Below are 19,483 nucleotides of genomic sequence, written 5' to 3'. Positions count from 1 at the left end.
TGTCTATCACATCGACACTATTTAAAAAATGATGTGAAGTTCAACAACATTAATCAATTATCTATATAATATAATTACAATGTGAACAGATGGAGTAGATGTTTACGTAATACTATAAATTTTCTATATACTGATTTTTAAAAGACCGAGTTAGTTACATTTATTAATGTGTATCTAATAGTAAATTGATCTAAAGTTAAAAAAATTGTAAATTTTGAACTTAAAATTATAATATAATTATACGTTCTAAAACTAATTTTCACTTGAATCCATATTTGGTTAGTCATACTATTACTATAGTAAGTATATCTCACGTGGTTATTTTTATGAGGTTAGAGACTGTCTTTAAATCACCAAAATAAAATAAATTTAAAAGTTTTACAACGAGATAAAAAAATGTATATATATTGAGTTAAATAATACATGATCTGTCTATATTCGGGGTTTCCATGAAGTTGGTAAGGCGAGATTACTCTACCTTGAGCTATCAACATCATACTGCTATACCCGATCTTAGTTGGCCTTTCACTCAGTTGAATGATAAAATTCGGCTTATTTTAAAATCGACGAATTAAATTATGTCTCTTTTATGGTCGGATGAAATCAACTAATTGGATCAAAATCCATGAAGAGACTGGACCCAAATCCATGACCCATTAAACCTATGGTCCATATAAGATCCACCAAAAGCTCTATAAAATAGAGGGGTCATCCCATTTAAGACATTTGGAGAGAGGTAGAAGAATTGGAGATTCAAAACCATCAACGTCTACAGAGACTACGAACTTTACATCTGAGAGAATTAATCAAAGGATCATACATTAGATATTGTAATTCGTATATTCAATACAAATCAAGTTCATCAATTCAAGTCATTTATTATTAAATTTCTCGTCGAACACACTCCTAACCATAAGTTATCTCCATATTTTATCAAATAAATGGGTTCCATCCTACCAAATCTATTGAGATTCTCTTCAACCTGCTCATGGCTAAATCGATCAGTATTGAGTTACGTAGGAAAAACTCGAAGATTCTACCTCTGAAAAACAATCGGGATTCAAACCTTCGACATTTTGACCAATAATACATACTTAACCGGTTATGGTAAAATGAAATTTAAACTCTATATACAAATTTTTGGTATTTTTTTTTAATAAAACATAAAATTTCCTCTAAAAGAAAAAACTATATAAATCCATCGGAATACATGATTCAACGATTTCCCGCCATGTTAACCGCTGCTACGTCAAAAACCCTATCTTCTTCCTCATTTCTTCACAACCCACAAACCAATTCCCATTCCCTCGCCTCCACAACCATTCATCTCTTCAAATTTCCTCAATCTCAGAAAAAATCCCATACCAATTGCCTCTCAAACAATCACACTGAAAGGGGTATTGAATTCGACATCGGAGACACCTTCTTCCGCCATGAAAGCGCCACCGGACGCGACTTGGGTGTGCTCGCGGCGTCGCTCTACCGGAGATCCAAACACAACCTACGGGTTCTCGACGCATTGTGCGGTTGCGGGATTCGGTCGCTCCGGTACTTGGTCGAGGCCGAGGCTGATTTTGTGTGGGCGAATGACGCTAATGACGAAAATCGAAGGGTTATTTTGAACAATCTGTCGCAGGTAACGAAAGAATTTGGGGATAATCGGCGGTGGTTGGCTACGAATTTTGATGCGAACAGGGTCATGACGGAGATCTATTTACAGAAGGATTTCTTTGATTTTATTGATGTTGATTCATTTGGTAGTGATTCGACCTTCTTGAGGTCTGCGATCAACGCGTTGAAAGTGGATGGATTGCTCTATGTTACGTCCACGGATGGTTACTCTTCCGGCGGTCATCGACCTTCTCAGTGAGTGCAGAATCTCTCATGTGTTACAATTGGTGCTCTATTGAAGTTGTTTGCTTTAGCTACTTTTTTGAAAATCTTGCCATGAAATGTCTGATAATTGTATCTGTTAAAAGTATATTATAAGAAGGATTAAATATACGATAACTAATGCAAACTTTTGAGTGTAGTAATAATTGAGGTTAATGAGGGAAGTGTGAGGAGGAGAGTGAAATAGAACATCAAATTATAAGCCTCCAAGCAATGGCAGGGGACTGGGACTCTAACCATCTCTTTAGTCTCTAAGAATATTGGTTTTAAGAATATTGGTTTTAAGAATGAGTGATTGCCCTTTTCCAATCTTTACTATGCTGATGTAGGCAATTCGGTTTAGATTGGTTTTCGGCCAAAACCAATACAATGCAGTTTACGAAAATTAAAAATTGAATGGATTCAAACCTCATGATGACCACTTGGCCACCTATCTAAGGAATTAATTCCTATATATTTACGGACACCAAATGTTGTAGGGTCAGACAGTTACCCTGTGAGATTAGTTGAAGTGCGTGCAAACTGACTTGGACACTCACGAATATAAAAAAAAAAAAAATGACAAAACCAAATTTGTTTAGAACTTAATTAAATTGACAAAACCGACCAAAATTGATCATGGCCAACTGACCAAAATCAACAAGATTATATTTTTCGTTTTCTTCTTGCACCCTACTTGTGCTGGATATTAGCGGGTAACTATCTGAAGACTGCATGTTGTACTTTGGCTGGTGAAGTAATTAAATATTATTTATTTTCCTTTTTCTTTTCTTCTTCTTTTTTTCTCTCTCTCTCTAGATCTTTAGCTGCATATGGAGCATATGTGCGTCCCATGCCATTTTCGAATGAAATTGGTTTGCGAATGCTTATAGGTGGGGTTGTACGTGAAGCTTCTGTACTGGGTTACTATGCAACACCACTCTTTTCGTATTATTCATACCATGGACCTGTTTTTAGAGTTCTGCTTCGTATCAATCGAGGGAAGATTATGGATCACAGGTGATCTTTGATGAATGGTGAGCTTACCATGTCTGCTGGATGTATGATCATTGATGGTGCTTGATATTAAAGCTTTCACTATTTGTATCAGGCATTATGGCTTCATCAGCTATTGCAAAAAATGTGGAAATTCTCAAGTTTTCTCGTGGACTGAACTTGGACTGATGAGTTGTCCTTGCAACGATTCAAGAGTAAGTGTATGACCATAACTGTCATCCTGCTACTCTTTTTGGTTTAAGCATTCACTGGTTGTTTCAGCCTCCATAGTTTAATTGGATACCAAAAGTTCCTCATCTAACTTGCATAGTCCAGTTAACCATTGGCTTCGAGCTGAATATGCTTGAATTTATTGTTTGCTTCTGTATTAGGTTCTTTCTTTCTAATGTAAATACTTGAAATATTTTATCTTGTAAGATAGAGAGAGTAAAATTGTTTACTCGTTACGAGCCTTATGAGCTTGAATTAGATTTGGTCCAGCGACTGTACAATTGTGTCCTTGATTTGAAAGTAAAAATTTTTACTTGTTAGGTTTCTGAATCGCTCGTGGTTTCTGGACCTCTTTGGACCGGACCTCTACACAGTGCAGACTACATTGAAGACATGTTAACCTTGGCTAAGCAATGGGGATGGATTGGCAATGGCCAGGGGATGGATCTTGAGAAACTTCTGCAACAGATGGTAGATGAGAGTGACTCCAAACTACCAGTTGGGTTCATCAAATTAGACGAGGTAGCTGAATTTTATTTATTCTTCATATGGTTCAATATTTCATTTCTTTTTCCGGATCAACAGTGTAAGAAGTGATCTTTCTCCCCCTCTCGCTGTGTGTTTAGGTTGCAAGCCGTGCTAAAGTAAACTCACCTCCCCTCAAAGTCATGATGAACGAGATGATCAAGGTGAGAATATTGGTATTTAAGATGTGATTGTCTGATTGCACTTGTCCACTTTGGCTGAACTGCTTGTTGATATTAGATTTCTACTAAATGTTGAAAATCAGAGAAGCATAGACAGAGATACAAGACATGAACATGACACTGTTTATTGTCATTAAATTCTACGAAGTGTTGAAAATCAAAGATGTACAGACAAAAACATGTGACATGAACACGACACAACACATTTTCTTCAAGTATAGAACATTGAGACAGCAAAGACCCGTTTACTGAAATATATACCATTTTTATGTAAGAAAGAAATTCATTAGAATTTTTCTGCTTTTATTATTTTTGGCTAAATTGGAATCAGACTCATTAATTTGATCAACTAGGATAGCGTCTGATGTATGTCTATTATGCTAACAAGTATGTGACACATGCCCAACAAGTATCGGACTCTGATACGTGTTGGACATGGATTCATTATCTAAACTAGAGTGTCTATGTTTCATAGTTGAAAAGTGAACAGATTTTTACTTGGAATGGAGAAGGTTGAAAAGAAACAGTTTTCTTCTCATTTTTCCTTTTTTAAGGAGTGTGGTTGCTGCAGGCTGGATATGCTGCTAGTAGGTCTCATATTGCCTCAAACGCAATCAAGACAAACTGTCCAATGGCTGAGTGCATCAGAATTGCTCTCGAACTGCAGCATAGTTGTCTCGGTGTGCATTGAATGTTGTAGCGACAGTTTGTGGCTGTGGAAACTACAATCCTTCATTGCTTGTTGCAGACAAGCAAAGGTGAACAAGACCGAACAAACGTAAGCATCTTTCTCTAGTTGTCTCACTTTGAAAATTGATGATGATAATAGTGGGTCAAATGAACTAACAGTGGGAATGTGCCCAAAGACATGTGAATGATTTAGAAAGGAAATGTAAAAATTAGCCTTTTGTACTTCATATATGCATTCTGTACTCAAGCTTTGATGACATTTTAAATTACTGCCAGTCTGATGCATCTTTCTGCATTACTATTCGTTTACAATTGCTTGAATGACCATGGATAGATGTTATAATTTTTACCTTAGGGCTTTCGGATAAAGATTTCTTCTAAGGTTGGATTTTTGTTGAAATTGGTGTGTTTTTGGAAGATTTACTTGATAATTACCTTTGTAAATTTTCTTTCTAATATTAGTGAGTAAATGTAATGGAAACTTAATAGTAGGTAAAAATTGCCATATCAAAGTTTTCTGTCTAATTTGATGCAATTGTAAATTTAGAGTATAAGTTGACCATCATTGTTATATTCAAGGACAGTCAAACAATAACTATCATCGTCTCTCCTGATGAAGAGACTGGTTGATTTTAGGGTCTCACTTTAGGTTCTAGATAGAAACATCATTTATAATTATAGTCATACTTTATAAGGATAAAGAGGAACCTATTCTTATCCTTCACTGTCATTCAAACTATAAGTATTTCTTTCCCAAGTCTCTTTTCAAAGGAGAAAGGCCTTTGCATTCCTAATCCGGTGGGGGCCGAACGGCTCGTTGTCTCTCCTAATAAAGAAACCAGCTAGTTTAAGGTATAGGTTCAAATCTTTCGACCTCTAATTAGTAGTCTTTTTTTTCTTTCTTTTATTTTTTATCGAAGTAATGATATAATCTAGTTCTTTTACGCCTTCATATTGCTTTCTTGGCCTCCAAACAAGGGGATATATGTGATAATGTACATCTTGCAGTCATGAGAGTCAACTTCAGCCCCAAACGAATCACGTCCAATTAGAACAAATTTGTGCTGCAATTATTGGCGACGAGACAATCAAGTTAGATCGAGCAACATGTCGGTGACATGGTCAAGGTAGAAGCACGGATACAGGCACGAATAAATAACGAAGTGTTTGATGGATATGTAAGGACTCTTGCTCACAAAATGATATTCAAAACACAAAGGTTGTGCCCGAAGGCTTACACAGTACCAACCGTTCGAGAGGGTTGGAGCTGTCCTCTGACATACAATACTTTTCCCAAAAGACAAGACATAAACATTCTAACATAACACAAAAGCATAAGTACCCCCCTACACCCAAAGTTCTCCCTTGTCCTCTAGTTGGGGATATTTACCCCTTTACCCCTCCTAGCATAAGTATTTACCACAGTAGGCCTCACATTACCCTCGGGGGAGAAAGACACCTTGTCCCCAAGGTGGAAATCCGGAAATTGTTGCTGAATTGTAGATAGGCTTTCCCACGTTGCTTCGTGCTTCGACAACCCTTTCCATTGGATCAACAGCTCCCATTCCTCAGTCGTCGGGTTACGTTGGACAGCAAGCACATCCAAGGGCTCCGTGACCCACTCCAACTGCTCTGTTAGGTTTGGTGGGTGATCCTGAAGTGTGTTATTTGCCCCCAGAGCTTTCTTTAATTGTGAAACATGGAAGACCGGGTGGATGGATGCTTCGGTTGGGAGGTCCAACTTATAGGCAACTATTCCTACGCGCGACAGAATGGTATAGGGGCCGAAGTATTTGGGGGTGAGCTTCTCACAACGGCGCTTCGCTAGTGAGGTTTGACGGTACGGGCGGATCTTCAAATAGACTAGGTCTCCTTCAGCAAATTCCACCTCGCGGCGGTGGCGGTCAGCGAATTTCTTTTGGTGGTTTTGTGCTTCTGCTAGCCTTTCCTTGAGAACCGCAAGCGCTTGGTCCCACTCTGCCAACTGAAGGTCTAGGTCTGCATTAGGGGTTCGTTGATCACCATACATCACCGGGGGGGGGGGGGGGGTGCTCGGCCATATACCACTTGAAAAGGAGTAGTGTTGATGGATCCATGGTAGGTGGTATTATACCAATATTCCGCCCACGCAAGCCATTTGCTCCATTGCTTCGGCTTTTCGCTGCAGAAACAGCGGAGATAGGTCTCCACACAACCATTGACTCTCTCCGTTTGCCCGTCGGATTGTGGGTGGTATGCAGTGCTACAATGAAGATGGGTGTTGTGCAGGCGAAATAACTCATTCCAGAAGTGGCTCAAAAAGATTTTGTCGCGATCAGACACAATAGAACAGGGAAACCCGTGTAAACGGACCACTTCTTGTATAAACATAGCAGCAAGAGATTTGGCGGAGAAGGGGTGGCTTACCGGAATGAAGTTCGCGTACTTGCTTAGGCGGTCCACCACCACCAATATAGTGTCGTACGACATCGACTTTGGCAATGCTTCAATAAAGTCCATGGAGATATCCTCCTAGATTCGATCCGGATGTGGCAGGGGCAGGAGTAAGCCGACGAGGGAAGCGGCGATTGATTTGTTACGTTGACAAATGGGGCACGCTTCCACATATTTCTTCACATCTTGCTTCATGCCCGGCCAATACAATTCCCCTGTCAAGCGCTTGTATGTTCTTAGAAAGTTCGAATGCCCTTCAAAGACTGAATCATGGTATGTGTGTAGGATAGTAGGGATCAATGAAGAAGTTTGAGAAAGTACCAACCTGCCCTTGTACATCAATTTCCCTTGTTGCAGAGAGAATCTGGGTACACTGTCCGAGTTAGAATGAAGTTGGGCCAATGTTTCCGTGAAATGTGGGTCTTGCGCTACCTCAGCTTGGACCACAGTTACGTCCAAAGGTGCAGGGGTCGTGAGGGTTGCCAGAGGGACGGTCGGGGGCATCCGAGAAAGAGCATCAACGACTTTATTTTCAAGTCCCGGGCGGTATTGAATCTCGAAGTCGTATCCGAGCAATTTTGAGACCCATTTCTGATACTCCGGCGGGGTAATCCGTTGTTCGAAGAGGTATTTCAGAGCTTGTTGGTCAGTGCGTACCAAAAATTTCTGCCCAAGGAGGTATGGGCGCCATCGTTGAACCGCGAGGACAATAGCCATGAGTTCCCTCTCGTAGACTGATTTCGATTGTGCCTGTGAAGACGAGGTTTGACTGAAATACGCTATGGGTCGATTCTGTTGAGATAGGACTGCCCCAAGCCCGAATCCGGACGCATCTGTTTCCACCACAAACGGCAAGCTGAAATCGGGTAAGGCAAGAACCGGCATTGTTACCATTGCCCGTTTGAGGCGGTTGAAGGCTTCTGTAGCTTGTTTTGTCCACTCGTAAGCGTTTTTTTTGAGGAGTTAGGTTAACGGGGCGGCCAGGGCACCATAGTTGGATACGAATCTGCGGTAGTACCCGGTTAACCCGAGGAACCCTCGCAACTCCTTCAAATTTGAGGGTGTGGGCCACTATAACATTGCGTGCACCTTCTCTGGATCGACTTCGACTCCCCTGGCCGAGACCCAATGTCCTAAATATTCAATGCGATCTTGTGCAAACTGACATTTTTTAAGGTTGGCGTAAAGGGAGTTGTCCCTCAGAATGCCGAACACCACTGCCAGATGCTGAAGATGGGACTGCAAATCAGAACTATAGATTAGAATATCATCAAAAAAGACAAGGAGGAACCTGCGGAGAAACGACCGGAATATCCGGTTCATCCGGGATTGGAATGTCGCCGGTGCGTTTGTGAGGCCAAAGGGCATCACTAAGAACTCATAGTGTCCTTCGTGAGTGCGAAATGCCGTCTTCTCAACATCCCTTTCATCCACCCAAATCTAATGATACCCCGATTTCAGATCGATCTTCGAGCATATCTGCGACCCATGGAGTTCGTCAAGTAATTCCTCTACGACCGGTATCAGAAACTTATCCAGAATGGTAACACTATTCAGGGCTCGATAGTCCACACAGAATCGCCAACTTCCGTCTTTCTTCTTCACTAGCAGAATCGGGCTCGAATACGGGCTCACGCTAGGAGGGACTATGCCTGCCGTCAACATTTCTTGTATGAGTCGTTCGATCTCTGTCTTCTGAGCATACGGGTAACGGTACGGTCGCACATTGATTGGCGCGTGTCCCTTAGTTAACTGAGTTCGGTGTTCTATTTTCCGGTGTGGAGGAAGGTCAGTGGGGGACTGGAAGACGTTCTGATATTCGGATAACAATCGTTCCACCGCTGTAGGTCTTGCTGGGGGAGGGGTGGCCATGGGTTCCTCTGTTGTTTCCATGAGTCCCGTCAGGGCTCGTAACTCTACCAGGAAGCCCTGGTCCTGATCGTCCCAATTGCGAGCTAAGAGTTTCAACGTGACCTCTGCTTTGGTCAAAGACGGATCCCCTTTAAGGACAATCTGAGCTCCGTACCGGGTGAACGTCATCGTCGGAGCACTCTAATCCACTTCCATAGATCCCAAGGTGCAGAGCCACTGCATTCCTAACACGACGTCGATTCCCCCAAGCTCCAATGGTAGGAAATTTTCTAACACGGTCAGTCTGGGCAACTTGAGCACCACCCCTTTGCAGATCCCCTTTCCCTTGACCGCTACTCTGGTTCCCATGACGACCCCGTAATTTGAGGTTTCTACAGTCTGGATGCCTAGGGCATCAATGATCTTTTGAGATAGGGAGTTGTGGGTTGCTCCACAATCAATGAGCACCACCACCGCCATCTGATTTATCTCCCCTTTAAGTTTCATCGTTCCCGGGGTTGAAAAACCAACGATTGTGTTCAAGGATAGTTCAGCTCGCTCACCCATGACTTCCGACGTCGCCTCACGCTCATCGCACTCCATCGCAAACTCAGCGTTTTCGTCGTCGTGAGCCATTAGCACCATCAATTCCTGGTTTTTGCACCGGTGACCTATGAAGTACTTCTCATCGCATCGAAAACACAAACCTTTCTCTTTGCGTGCAAGGTACTCTGTCTCTGAAAGTTTTTTGAAATTCCCATCTTTCCTTGTTGCGGGCGTAGTCGTGGGAAACGTGGTAGGTCTGCTGGCTAGGGTTACCGTACGCGTGGCAGGCGTAACAACAGCTGGTTTGGGGTTACTTTTGAGGTTGTATTGGGCCGGCCCATGGGTATTTCCTTTTTGGGGCTCACTGTACTACTGCACCACTGCATTACGGTCTTCGATGAACTAGGCCGTTCTCATGACTCTGCGCAAACCTGTAACTTCTCTACTTAATATTTCGGCCCTAATGAGTGGGTGGAGACCGTTGACAAACATACCTTTCATAACCTCGTCTGATAGACCCTTCACTGGTGCTGACAATTCTTCGAACAATCGGCAGTATTCCATAATTGTCCCTTCTTGTCGTATAGCCAGAAATCGAGCGCATAGACTCCCCTCTTGCGACGGCCTGAACCGTACAAATAACCGGATTTTGAGGTCGTACCAGTTAGCGAAGTCCTCTTCTCTGGTTTCCCAACGGTACCATGATAGGGCATCCCCTTCGAAGCTGATAACTGCGACGGTCATCTTCTCCGTGTCCGTGAGTCGGTGTATGTGGAAGTATCGTTCCGCTCTGAACAACCACCCATCTGGGTCATCTCCGGAGAATATTGGCATCTCTACTTTTTTGAACTTACTCCGATCATAATGCTCTTCCTCCCACTTTCCCGGTGGTTCTCCCCTTCATTCGTCTTTGCCCATTTCTTCTGCAAATTTGCTTTTCTGACCTGATGTTTCTCCCTCCGATGTTGAACCTTCTCTTGATTTAGATGCCGAAAACTCCGAAACAAGCATGGTTACCACTTCCCGTGTTCTTCTATATGATTCGATATCGACCTTAAGCTGTCCTTAATCTCTTCCAGCTCTTTTTCGTTGTTTTCGCAACGTTCCTCTAGTTTCTTTTGCGTCATCTTGACCTATTTCCCAGGACAACGTGCTCTGATACCAAGTTGCAAGGACTCTTGCCTACAAAATGAAATTCAAAACACAAAGGTTGTGCCCGAAGGCTTACACAGTACCAACCGTTCGAGAGGGTTGGAGCTCTCCTCTGACATACAATACTTTTCCCAAAAGACAAGACATAAACATTCTAACATAACACAAAAGCACAAGTACCCCATTACCCCCAAAGTTCTCCCTTGTACTCTAATTGGGGATATTTACCCCTTTACCCCTCCTAGCATAAGTATTTACCACAGTAGGCGTCACAGGATATTATGTAAAGTAATTGAGAATGCTGACCTCCCACAAGTCTCTCACTGAGAAAATGTAGTCTAATATAAAGCCAAGTTCAAGCCAAGTTATGGAGATCATTGAAGCATATGAACATCGATTCCAAAGAACAACAGCCAACCTCATCTCAGATCCATATTGACCAGATAGAGGACCTGCCCAAACCTGTAATCAATACAACTCTTTATTTATTCATTCATTTTTGTTTGTTTTTCAATTGTACACCAAAATGAAATATCAATCTACAGAAATGCAGACTCAAATATGACAAATTACTGAATTTAGTTGCAACAATGGCTGCTCCCAAATAATATTAATATATATACTAAGATATATACCAGGGTATTAAATTTTCATCAATATTTCTATATGTTCATGAATTTAACACAACATGAGAAGTGAATCGACATTTTATAGTATCATGAAAAAAAAATTGACAAAAAATTATATATATATATATATATATATATATATATCAATAAAATACCAGACACAATAATATTAATAGTAATAAATTTTTTGGTTAAAATACTATTTTTTATTACTGTACTTTCAGCTTTGGTTCATTTTGGTATATGTACTTTCAAAGTTTTTTTTTTGTTTTTTTATTTTATTTTATGTGTTTTCAACTTAGTTCATTTTAGTTTATATGATTTTAAAATGTTCATTTTAGTCTTTGTAGTTTTAAAATGTAACCATTTTGGTCCATTTTTTGGCACATTTTGATCAACACAAGTTATATACGTAATGAAAACTAATTAATATAAAGTCATGATTACATTTCAAGAAATATATTGAGTGCAGTGTTACGTTGATACTGTGATAGAAAAAATAAGATTAAAAATAAAATTAAGTGGCCAAAATTGTTACTTTTAAAAAGTACCAGAACTAAATGAAGCCAATATACTAAAGTGAATATTTTGACGAAAATGAACCAAACTAAAATGGAGAAAAAAAAAAGATCATAACCTAAATTTTAACTCATTTAAAAAAGTGAACATGTATTTGTTAAGAATTTTTATTATTTTTATTTTTATAATTTTACAATCCATAAAGTGATGCAGAAATTGGAATACCTGAAGGCAACCATCTTTTCCTGAAACTTTAATCTTTCTTCCCTGGATCCCAAGACGATCTGCATTAAATAATCAATAATAAATTAAGCAAATAATCCATATTCTTGTAATTGTAACTACGAGTATTTTATTAATATGTTCAATGTGAACAATCATTATTATCTATTTTTAAAATATATATATGAATATTCTTTATACTTGAAATGATAAACATGATACAAATAAGAAAGTCAAGGGTGAGTTTGGTTGGCAGAAATTTGAAAACAAGGGATTTAATGAAAATCAAAGTTGTATTATTTCAGTGTTTTCAGATATGTGTTCGGTAGTAGATTTTGTAATTGAATCTCAATTTTAAAAATTGTTCAAGGTCTGTTTAGTAATATATTTGTAAACTAGAGGTAGTTACAGGCTAAATATTTAGTTTAATCTAAATTTATATTAATTAATTTATTAATATTTTTTATGAATTTTGTATGATTACTATTTTACAAGATTATATAATTTAGAATACATTATATTTTACATGTTTTAATTTTAACAAACATAAAATGAGTTTATAATATGAAGTAATGTATGTATCAAAGTTTTAGAATTTTTTAATGTAATTCTGCATCTTAAAGATTTCAAATTCTGAATCTGAAAACATTGAAAACATAAAAAAGTCATTTTCAGAATTTCTACGGTCAGTTTTAAAAAATGAATCTAAAAAATCTTGGCAAAGGCTTATTCAATCTGAAAACAAAAATAGAATCCGAGTTTTCAACCAAACAGACCCTAAGTTAGCAAGTAATTTGAAGCAAAATATGCTACTATAAAAAAAAGTGTTTCTAAGGTCCCAAAAATATCCCAACTCGAACCAATCCAATCCGTGAATAACCCTTCTAAGGTTTGTATATATATGTATAAGGTTTGTATATATATGTATATGTATATCTAAAAAAATTAATGACGTGACAACTAATTCTGATGAATATTTAATGTAGATGAATGTCGTGGATATTTGATTATTGGAGATATGTCAAAGATTTGAGTGCAAAGAAAAAAAAAGGCCCATTTCATGCCATGAATAACCTTGGAAACAATATAATATAAGATGGAAGACACATTAATGTTAACCTTGGTTTACTTCAATGACTTGCTTATTGCTTAGGATTTCCAAAGTTTGGGGAGACATGTTTCTCACATCACAACCAATCAAAAGAGGGGCCTGCAAATTTGTGCTCAAAATTTGAGATTTTAGAGGATAGAAAAGTTGCAATTGGAATCAAGTTCATGTTTGAATAATGTGGTTAAGCACACGTTCCCTTTAACTTTGTCATTTACCTTATTTGCAACCCTAAAACACAATATGCATTAGTATTGATATATACTTCAACTGATCATAGTAGATAGAATAGTATAATATTCTCGACCAATTAATAGATCAGTATTATGAACAAAGTTAAACTAGTTAAGACATTAGTAAAGAAGTTCAACTGGTCAAGACATTAATCACCTTTATTATAGACTTGTACGTGGTGGCTGTAGGATGATTAATAGATTGATATTTGTCCATATGAATTGGCATATATAGGACTCATGGTGAGTATTGGTAACAGATGAGTACATGTACATTTATTGGATATATTTTTCTTTTTTAATGAAAAACTAGCTTTTATTTTTTTTCTCTCCTCAACCCAATCTTATCGAACAACTACTTAACCCTACAATATTTAATAATTATCAGAAAACCCGCAAGATTTTTAATATCATATGTAATTAATTAACTACCGAAAATTCTTTTAGCGTATGTTTACTGTTTTCACGTGCGTAGATGTCAATAGGTCAACCTATGGTGGTTAGTAGATATAGAAATTCATCGTATAATCGTGATAAAAAAGTGGACGAAAGAGATATAAAACCTTCATCAAAGCCCATATGCTAAAATGAGAACGGTATTCGTTATAAGTCATGCCTCCATTGCCAACTTCCAACATATCTGGATCTGTCCATAGAAGGTGTAAATTGGGAACAAATTATGGAGAAATCTCAATACTTCGAAAGACAAAATCACATTATTTTCATACCATTCCAACCACCAGGTCCTGCATAGGCTGCCCACTTATCATTGATATCTGCAATACTAGTCATGCTTCAACCAAAAAAAAAAGAAAAAAGAAAAAAAAAACAATCAGCTTCAAATAGATGAAGATTAATAGGCACCCTTAAAACCAAATGGAAGCAATTATGAAAGAGATAATGATAGTGACTTTTTTCAAGAACTTGAAAGCATGCATGACATGAAGGATTATAGGCAAACAAGTTTTGAAGAGTTTTTAGATAGCACGAGAGAGAAATTGAAATACCCGTATCGAAAATGTGAACATAGTCTCACATCGAAAGAAAGAAAAGTCGTTAAAAAGTGTTACGAATTGATTTTGTGACCGTCTTTAAAACCAAATAAAAAATAAAAAATTTCACTTCGAACTCTCAACTGTTAAATGTCAAAAAAATGGATAGGTGTTCGCAGAATCATCCATCAAGAAAAGAGAAAACAAGACAGGTAATGAAAAAATTATCACTAATTAATACCTTAATATGTTAAAAGATATAGTTAGAAAATGTCACAATTTGATCTTCGATAACAATTAAAAAATGTCAAAAAACACATTTCATGATAGTTTGATAATGGTCAATAAAATAATAACAAAAATTGCACTTCAATCAAGAAAAATTTAACCACGACGATTTATAAACCTAAAAAGAACCTAATCACGACGGTTTATAACCATCACCAATTTCTTTTGTAATTAATGACAGTTTAAAATTTGATAATGACATTTTATAATCGTCACGAATCTATCAACTATAATGTTCTTTGTATCATTTTGCTAAAAGCTAAAAATCACTTTGAGTTTTATTTAGAGTTGGTTTGGGAGTGATGGCATGATATAAGAGATTTTGAAAAAAGAGATTTAAGTATAATTGATTTTTCAAAATCACCCTCTAATTATACCGGGTGAAAATCAGTTTAAAGTGATTTTAAACTTTTCTAAAATCAATTTTTTAATTTGCGAACATAATGAATAGAAAAGAGAATGATTTTGACAATGACAAAATTAATTTTAACCATACCAAAATCACTCCTAAACACATCTTTAAAAGGGTTAAATAATGCATTTTTCCATTATCAATTTAGGGGAAGTGACTAAAATTTGTAACCACTTAGATGAGTTTAATACAAACTTTGAAGTTTGGGTTAATATTGTGAACAACATTTTTTGACACTATAGTATTTGGTCGTTAAAGAAACTTAGTAAAATTTTAATATCTTTGATGGGTAATTTCGTCTCAAATCAATTTTACTTAATCCCTTATTAATTTGCCCTAATTAATGACAGTAGAACCTGACCTGTCCCATGAATCACTAATGTCAATTGTTGTACGCCAACTGTTTCCGATCTTTGGAGCCCATAATGCAGGATCATCAACCCCCCTGCAATTAAAAACAAACTTACAATCACCGTATTAACCAACGCGACATGTTACATGGTGATACGTCACTTTCTAAAAATTTAGGACATAAAAACAACGTGATGAATCATTCAAGTTATGCAAATACATTTGATATATTTTAATCTCAAAATATGTATTTTTTTTATTTGTTACTTATTTATGTCCACTTATTATGTTGGTAATTATATATATTCAATACAAGTCTAACAAGTTATGGACTCATATTCAATTTTTAGAAGCTAGAATCGACATTATAATTATGCTAATAAATGTCTGACACGTGTCCAATAAGTGTTAGAAATATCCAACACGGACACGTTACTCAAACTAAAGTATCGTTTATACTTTTCTTAGATATTTATTAAGTAACAATTTAGGCCTTCAATTTTAGTAGGTAACAATTTAGTTCCAAAAATCTAAAATTTATAACAATTTTGTCTCTACTATGAAAAATCTTGTCAAAGACGTAAAATATTGTAATCCCTAATGAGATTTCTCATGGTAAAACTAAACCGTCACTAGCGAGTTTTTTCATGGTAAAAACTAAACCATCACAAATTTAAAATATCTGATGGTGAATAAAGGGGTACCTACCATTCACAAATTGAATAGAAAATGCTTCGGCCAGTTGAATTTAGGGCATCTCGCATAGGTGGGTATCTGGAAAATCACATGATTAACTTCAAAAAATCAGAGAGGATTAGGCCCCAATCCCCAATTTACCAATATATAATCAAAGGAGGAAGATTTAGAGAAAGAAGTGTGAAGCGAACCGTTTTTGTGGTTCGATTCCCATATCGTAACAGTTGTCATACTTCAAATAATCGACCCCCTAACAAAATTAAGCCCGTATGATTTTGCTTTTAGTCTTACTCAAAATATGTAGTACAAATAAAAAATATTATCTTTTTCTTATGTACCCTAGATGGTCTTCGTCGAGGGTTAACTGATGTAAGATTATATTTGCATCTTCAATAATGTGTTAGCTACCAGTTAGTAACAAAAAGAATTTGGATTCACCATGTCGATATCAAAGGTCGTTGGCTTACAATTACTCACCCAATCAGCAAACATCATTGCGTCGCGAAATTCTTGGCCATATGACCCTGGTCGACGTTGGCAAGTTAATTCCCTGCAGGGGTTCGACACCGGTAGGTTAATGAAATGAGCAAGAACAACGACAGAGAAAAGAAAAACATGATGATTTTATTTCTCCTACCCAGCATCTGAATATATTCCAAGCTTCAAGCCTTTCCCATGAACATAATCAGCAAGAGCTTTAATTCCTTGAGGAAAAGAATTGGCATCAGGAATCATTAGCCCCTGCACAAGTTAATGGGAGCCCCTTAGCAAGGACTTTAGTTTCTATGAAACTTATTGAAAATCACTATATTTTTATATGGCTTTATATGTTGATCTCTTTTAATTTTGCCACTTTGCACTTTCTCATAAAATATATAGGATCTTTTGATACAAATTAAATGCTAAGTTTTGGTTCGGAAATTTTCAAGTTAGTGTCTATTTAGTTTATATATGTACTGCAAAAAGTTTTTAATAGGTTCTCTAAACTTTTAAGGTTGTGTTTATTTGTTGAAAATAATTATCATTTCATTAAAAAGGCACGTTAATGATCATAAACATGCAAATTGTAATGACCATAAACATATAAAAGAAAGAGGTTAAGTTATTTCAATTAAAAAAAAATGCTAGTTCTAATTAAGCAAAACGGTAAATATGTCATCATTATAAAAAGGAAGGGATTTAGAAGACCAAGTGAGGCAGAGATTTTAATATCTTCCCAAAAATGAGCGCTCGATCTAGAACTATATGAGAAAGATCAATTATTTCTTTTCCACAAAATATTTCAGAGAATAGCACGAACGTACTGTGTTATACCAAAGAATAGACCTACTAATGTTTGAATGGAAGGATAGATTCTCCTTAAGAAAATTCTCAAGATTATGTTAATTTGGTCTTTTTATGTGTTAGGAAGATTCTTTGGTAGCACCTCTGGATTATCATTTTTGTGTCTAATAGATTACTACATATCGATTATGAACTTTGTTTTTAATACTTATACCATCAAATGTCTAAACCTAACTACCTGAAATTGGTTCATCGTGGAATCCTAATTAAATAATATATAGTCAGCATGTCATATAAGTGTTAAGCTAATGGAGTTAACAACACGGATCTATTTTATTAAAAAAAAATTAAGATATAGTGAACTTGAAAATTTAGAGATCTATCCATTGAAACCAAATAAAACAAAATAATTGACCAAAACTTGTAAATAAATAAAAAATTCACATATAATTTCATAGGCAAAAATTATAATTGTTTTATTATTGAACAAAATGGAAAGGAGATAACCAGAACTCTCTCCTTATAGGCCCAGCAATCATCTGCAATAATTTGAAACAATAGTAATTAAGTTAGTTTCAAAACAGAACAAAAGATGAAGAAAATGTTTGTGGTTAAAAATGGTGGAAATTTTACCTATATTCACATACACATAGCCTAATTCAGCCAGTCCACTGGAAACAAGTGCATCAGCTGTCAAAACCAACTTTTTACCACTCACATATATTGGTTGGGATTGAAGTAAAAATCAGAGTGGAATTGACTAACACTGATTTTTGAAATTTAACTAGGGACTAAATTGAGACTTTGAAAATCTTGATTGGAACTTTTAAAATTATAGTAATCATAGTAAATTTTTAAAATTATAGAGTCCAAATTGAAACTAAATCAAAATTATTGAAACTAAATTAAAAGGTCAAAATGACGAGGACTAAATTGAAATTATGCCTAATAAATTAAGAATAATAGTACCAAAAAAGGAGAAAAATAAAAGGAAAATACCAGTTTCCTTGATGACAGTTGCATCAACATAGCAGCCAAAATGGTTCCAACTATTCCATCTGATGAGCAAAAGAAAGATTACAAAAAAACACTCTCTAAAAAATGGGACGAGAGAGAGAGAATTAGAGACTTATAGAGAAAGAGAGAGACCCCATGGGAGGTGTCTTGCCCAAGCCATTGTCAAATTGCAGAATGCCATACTTGGAGTTGTTAAAAATTTGATGGAACTTTGACGTGGAAATCGAACTATCGAAACCGTGCAATGGTAGCTCAACTGTCATCTCGGACGCCCCCGAGAGCGATAAAATCAGTAAGAACACCGATATGATCCTTGCCCTCATTGCCATTAATCGATGCTGAGATGAATTTCCAAAGAGAGCTAGGCAATGTTCAAACAATGCCACAACTAAGCTAATAAAAGAAAAAATTTTCATGGTGAAACAAAGTCAACTTTTTCTAGTTAGCAACAAGATAATACTTGGCTTGTACCTTAGTTTATTTTTCTTCTTCTTATTAAATTCTAGGCCTCATAAATTGTGGGGTTGCATCTCAATTTTGAGGCCAAAAAGTTGCATCTCCCAACTAATTCTGCTGCAGAAATTAATTTAATGCTATTGAGCTAAAGAGTTGGAGAGGGGAGAGGTTGGATTTATAACACATACTTTGAAGTTGAGACGTGTCCCAAATGACCACCCGCGGGTGGTGGCATAGTGAGCTCGTGGCTGGATGGAGATATACTTCACTTTCTGGTATTGCAGTTTTCCTTCCCCTCCATTTGGGGATGAGTCTTGTAACATCCATTACAGTGTTGGATGGCCGTCAACACTCTTAGTTATAGAGACTCAAGTGACAACGCGACATGGATTGTGTTATAAAAAAAAAAAAATTTGAGAGATGTGTCTCAAATGGTATTTACTTTGATGTCGTTTGATAATCATCTCATTTTTTACTTTCTAATCTTAAAAACGAAATGGTTATCTAAATGAGACATTTGTTTTTATGGGGTATATTATATGAATTCTAAAAATTTTGGAAAAAAATAGAACAGCATGGATGGTAGTAATCATAATATCAAATTGCAATTATCCTTTCAAGAGCAAAATCATTGTAATAAAACCTTATTGTTATATATAAATATAGGTTAGTAGTTGTGTTTTGAAGTCCTTTTTTTTTTATTCCTTTTTGAGTATGACATGTGGAGAATCAAACTCACAACTTCTTAATCGAAGATGTGTGCCAATTATTATTGAGCTATGTTCGTCGAAGTCTTTA

At 36.6% G+C, this 19,483-nt stretch overlaps 2 protein-coding genes across 6 annotated transcripts; one reads left to right on the top strand and one right to left on the bottom strand.

The window, feature by feature from the left end:
- Window positions 1-1,218: 1,218 nt before the first annotated feature.
- LOC111015931 (N2,N2-dimethylguanosine tRNA methyltransferase) lies at window positions 1,219-4,723 on the top strand. Of its 3 annotated transcripts, none has more exons than XM_022291126.2 (6): window positions 1,219-1,866; window positions 2,692-2,892; window positions 2,984-3,083; window positions 3,421-3,621; window positions 3,726-3,788; window positions 4,378-4,723. In XM_022291126.2, exons 1-6 carry the CDS (start codon window positions 1,232-1,234, stop codon window positions 4,495-4,497), a joined length of 1,320 nt encoding a protein of 439 aa, XP_022146818.1. In that variant the 5' UTR covers window positions 1,219-1,231; the 3' UTR covers window positions 4,498-4,723. The 3 variants fall into 3 exon arrangements, with proteins under 3 accessions (XP_022146818.1, XP_087973256.1, XP_087973257.1); XM_088117130.1 differs by having other exon boundaries at window positions 4,361-4,723; XM_088117131.1 differs by having other exon boundaries at window positions 1,729-1,866; window positions 2,766-2,892; window positions 4,361-4,723.
- A 438-nt stretch (window positions 4,724-5,161) lies between these two features.
- On the bottom strand, window positions 5,162-18,696 carry LOC111015929 (alpha-galactosidase 3). Of its 3 annotated transcripts, none has more exons than XM_022291122.2 (15): window positions 18,362-18,694; window positions 18,212-18,270; window positions 17,846-17,902; window positions 17,720-17,751; window positions 16,566-16,669; window positions 16,406-16,478; window positions 16,120-16,178; window positions 15,941-16,006; window positions 15,243-15,326; window positions 13,918-13,982; window positions 13,753-13,835; window positions 12,968-13,058; window positions 11,852-11,910; window positions 10,785-10,940; window positions 5,162-5,560 (listed from the first exon to the last, which is right to left on the bottom strand). In XM_022291122.2, exons 1-15 carry the CDS (start codon window positions 18,643-18,645, stop codon window positions 5,438-5,440), a joined length of 1,395 nt encoding a protein of 464 aa, XP_022146814.1. In that variant the 5' UTR covers window positions 18,646-18,694; the 3' UTR covers window positions 5,162-5,437. The 3 variants fall into 3 exon arrangements, 2 of the variants coding, with proteins under 2 accessions (XP_022146814.1, XP_087973258.1); XM_088117132.1 differs by lacking the exon at window positions 5,162-5,560 and adding an exon at window positions 5,649-5,674 and having other exon boundaries at window positions 10,759-10,940; window positions 18,362-18,696; XR_015787108.1 differs by lacking the exon at window positions 5,162-5,560 and adding an exon at window positions 5,834-7,144 and having other exon boundaries at window positions 7,255-10,940; window positions 18,362-18,696.
- Window positions 18,697-19,483: the final 787 nt, after the last annotated feature.

This window comes from Momordica charantia (genome assembly GCF_013281855.1).
Source record: "Momordica charantia cultivar OHB3-1 chromosome 9 unlocalized genomic scaffold, Mcharantia_2.0 BLBB01000009.1, whole genome shotgun sequence".
NCBI lineage: Eukaryota > Viridiplantae > Streptophyta > Magnoliopsida > Cucurbitales > Cucurbitaceae > Momordica > Momordica charantia.
The sequence above is the reverse complement of the archived record's forward strand: the minus strand, read 5'-3'. Positions and strand labels throughout refer to the sequence as shown.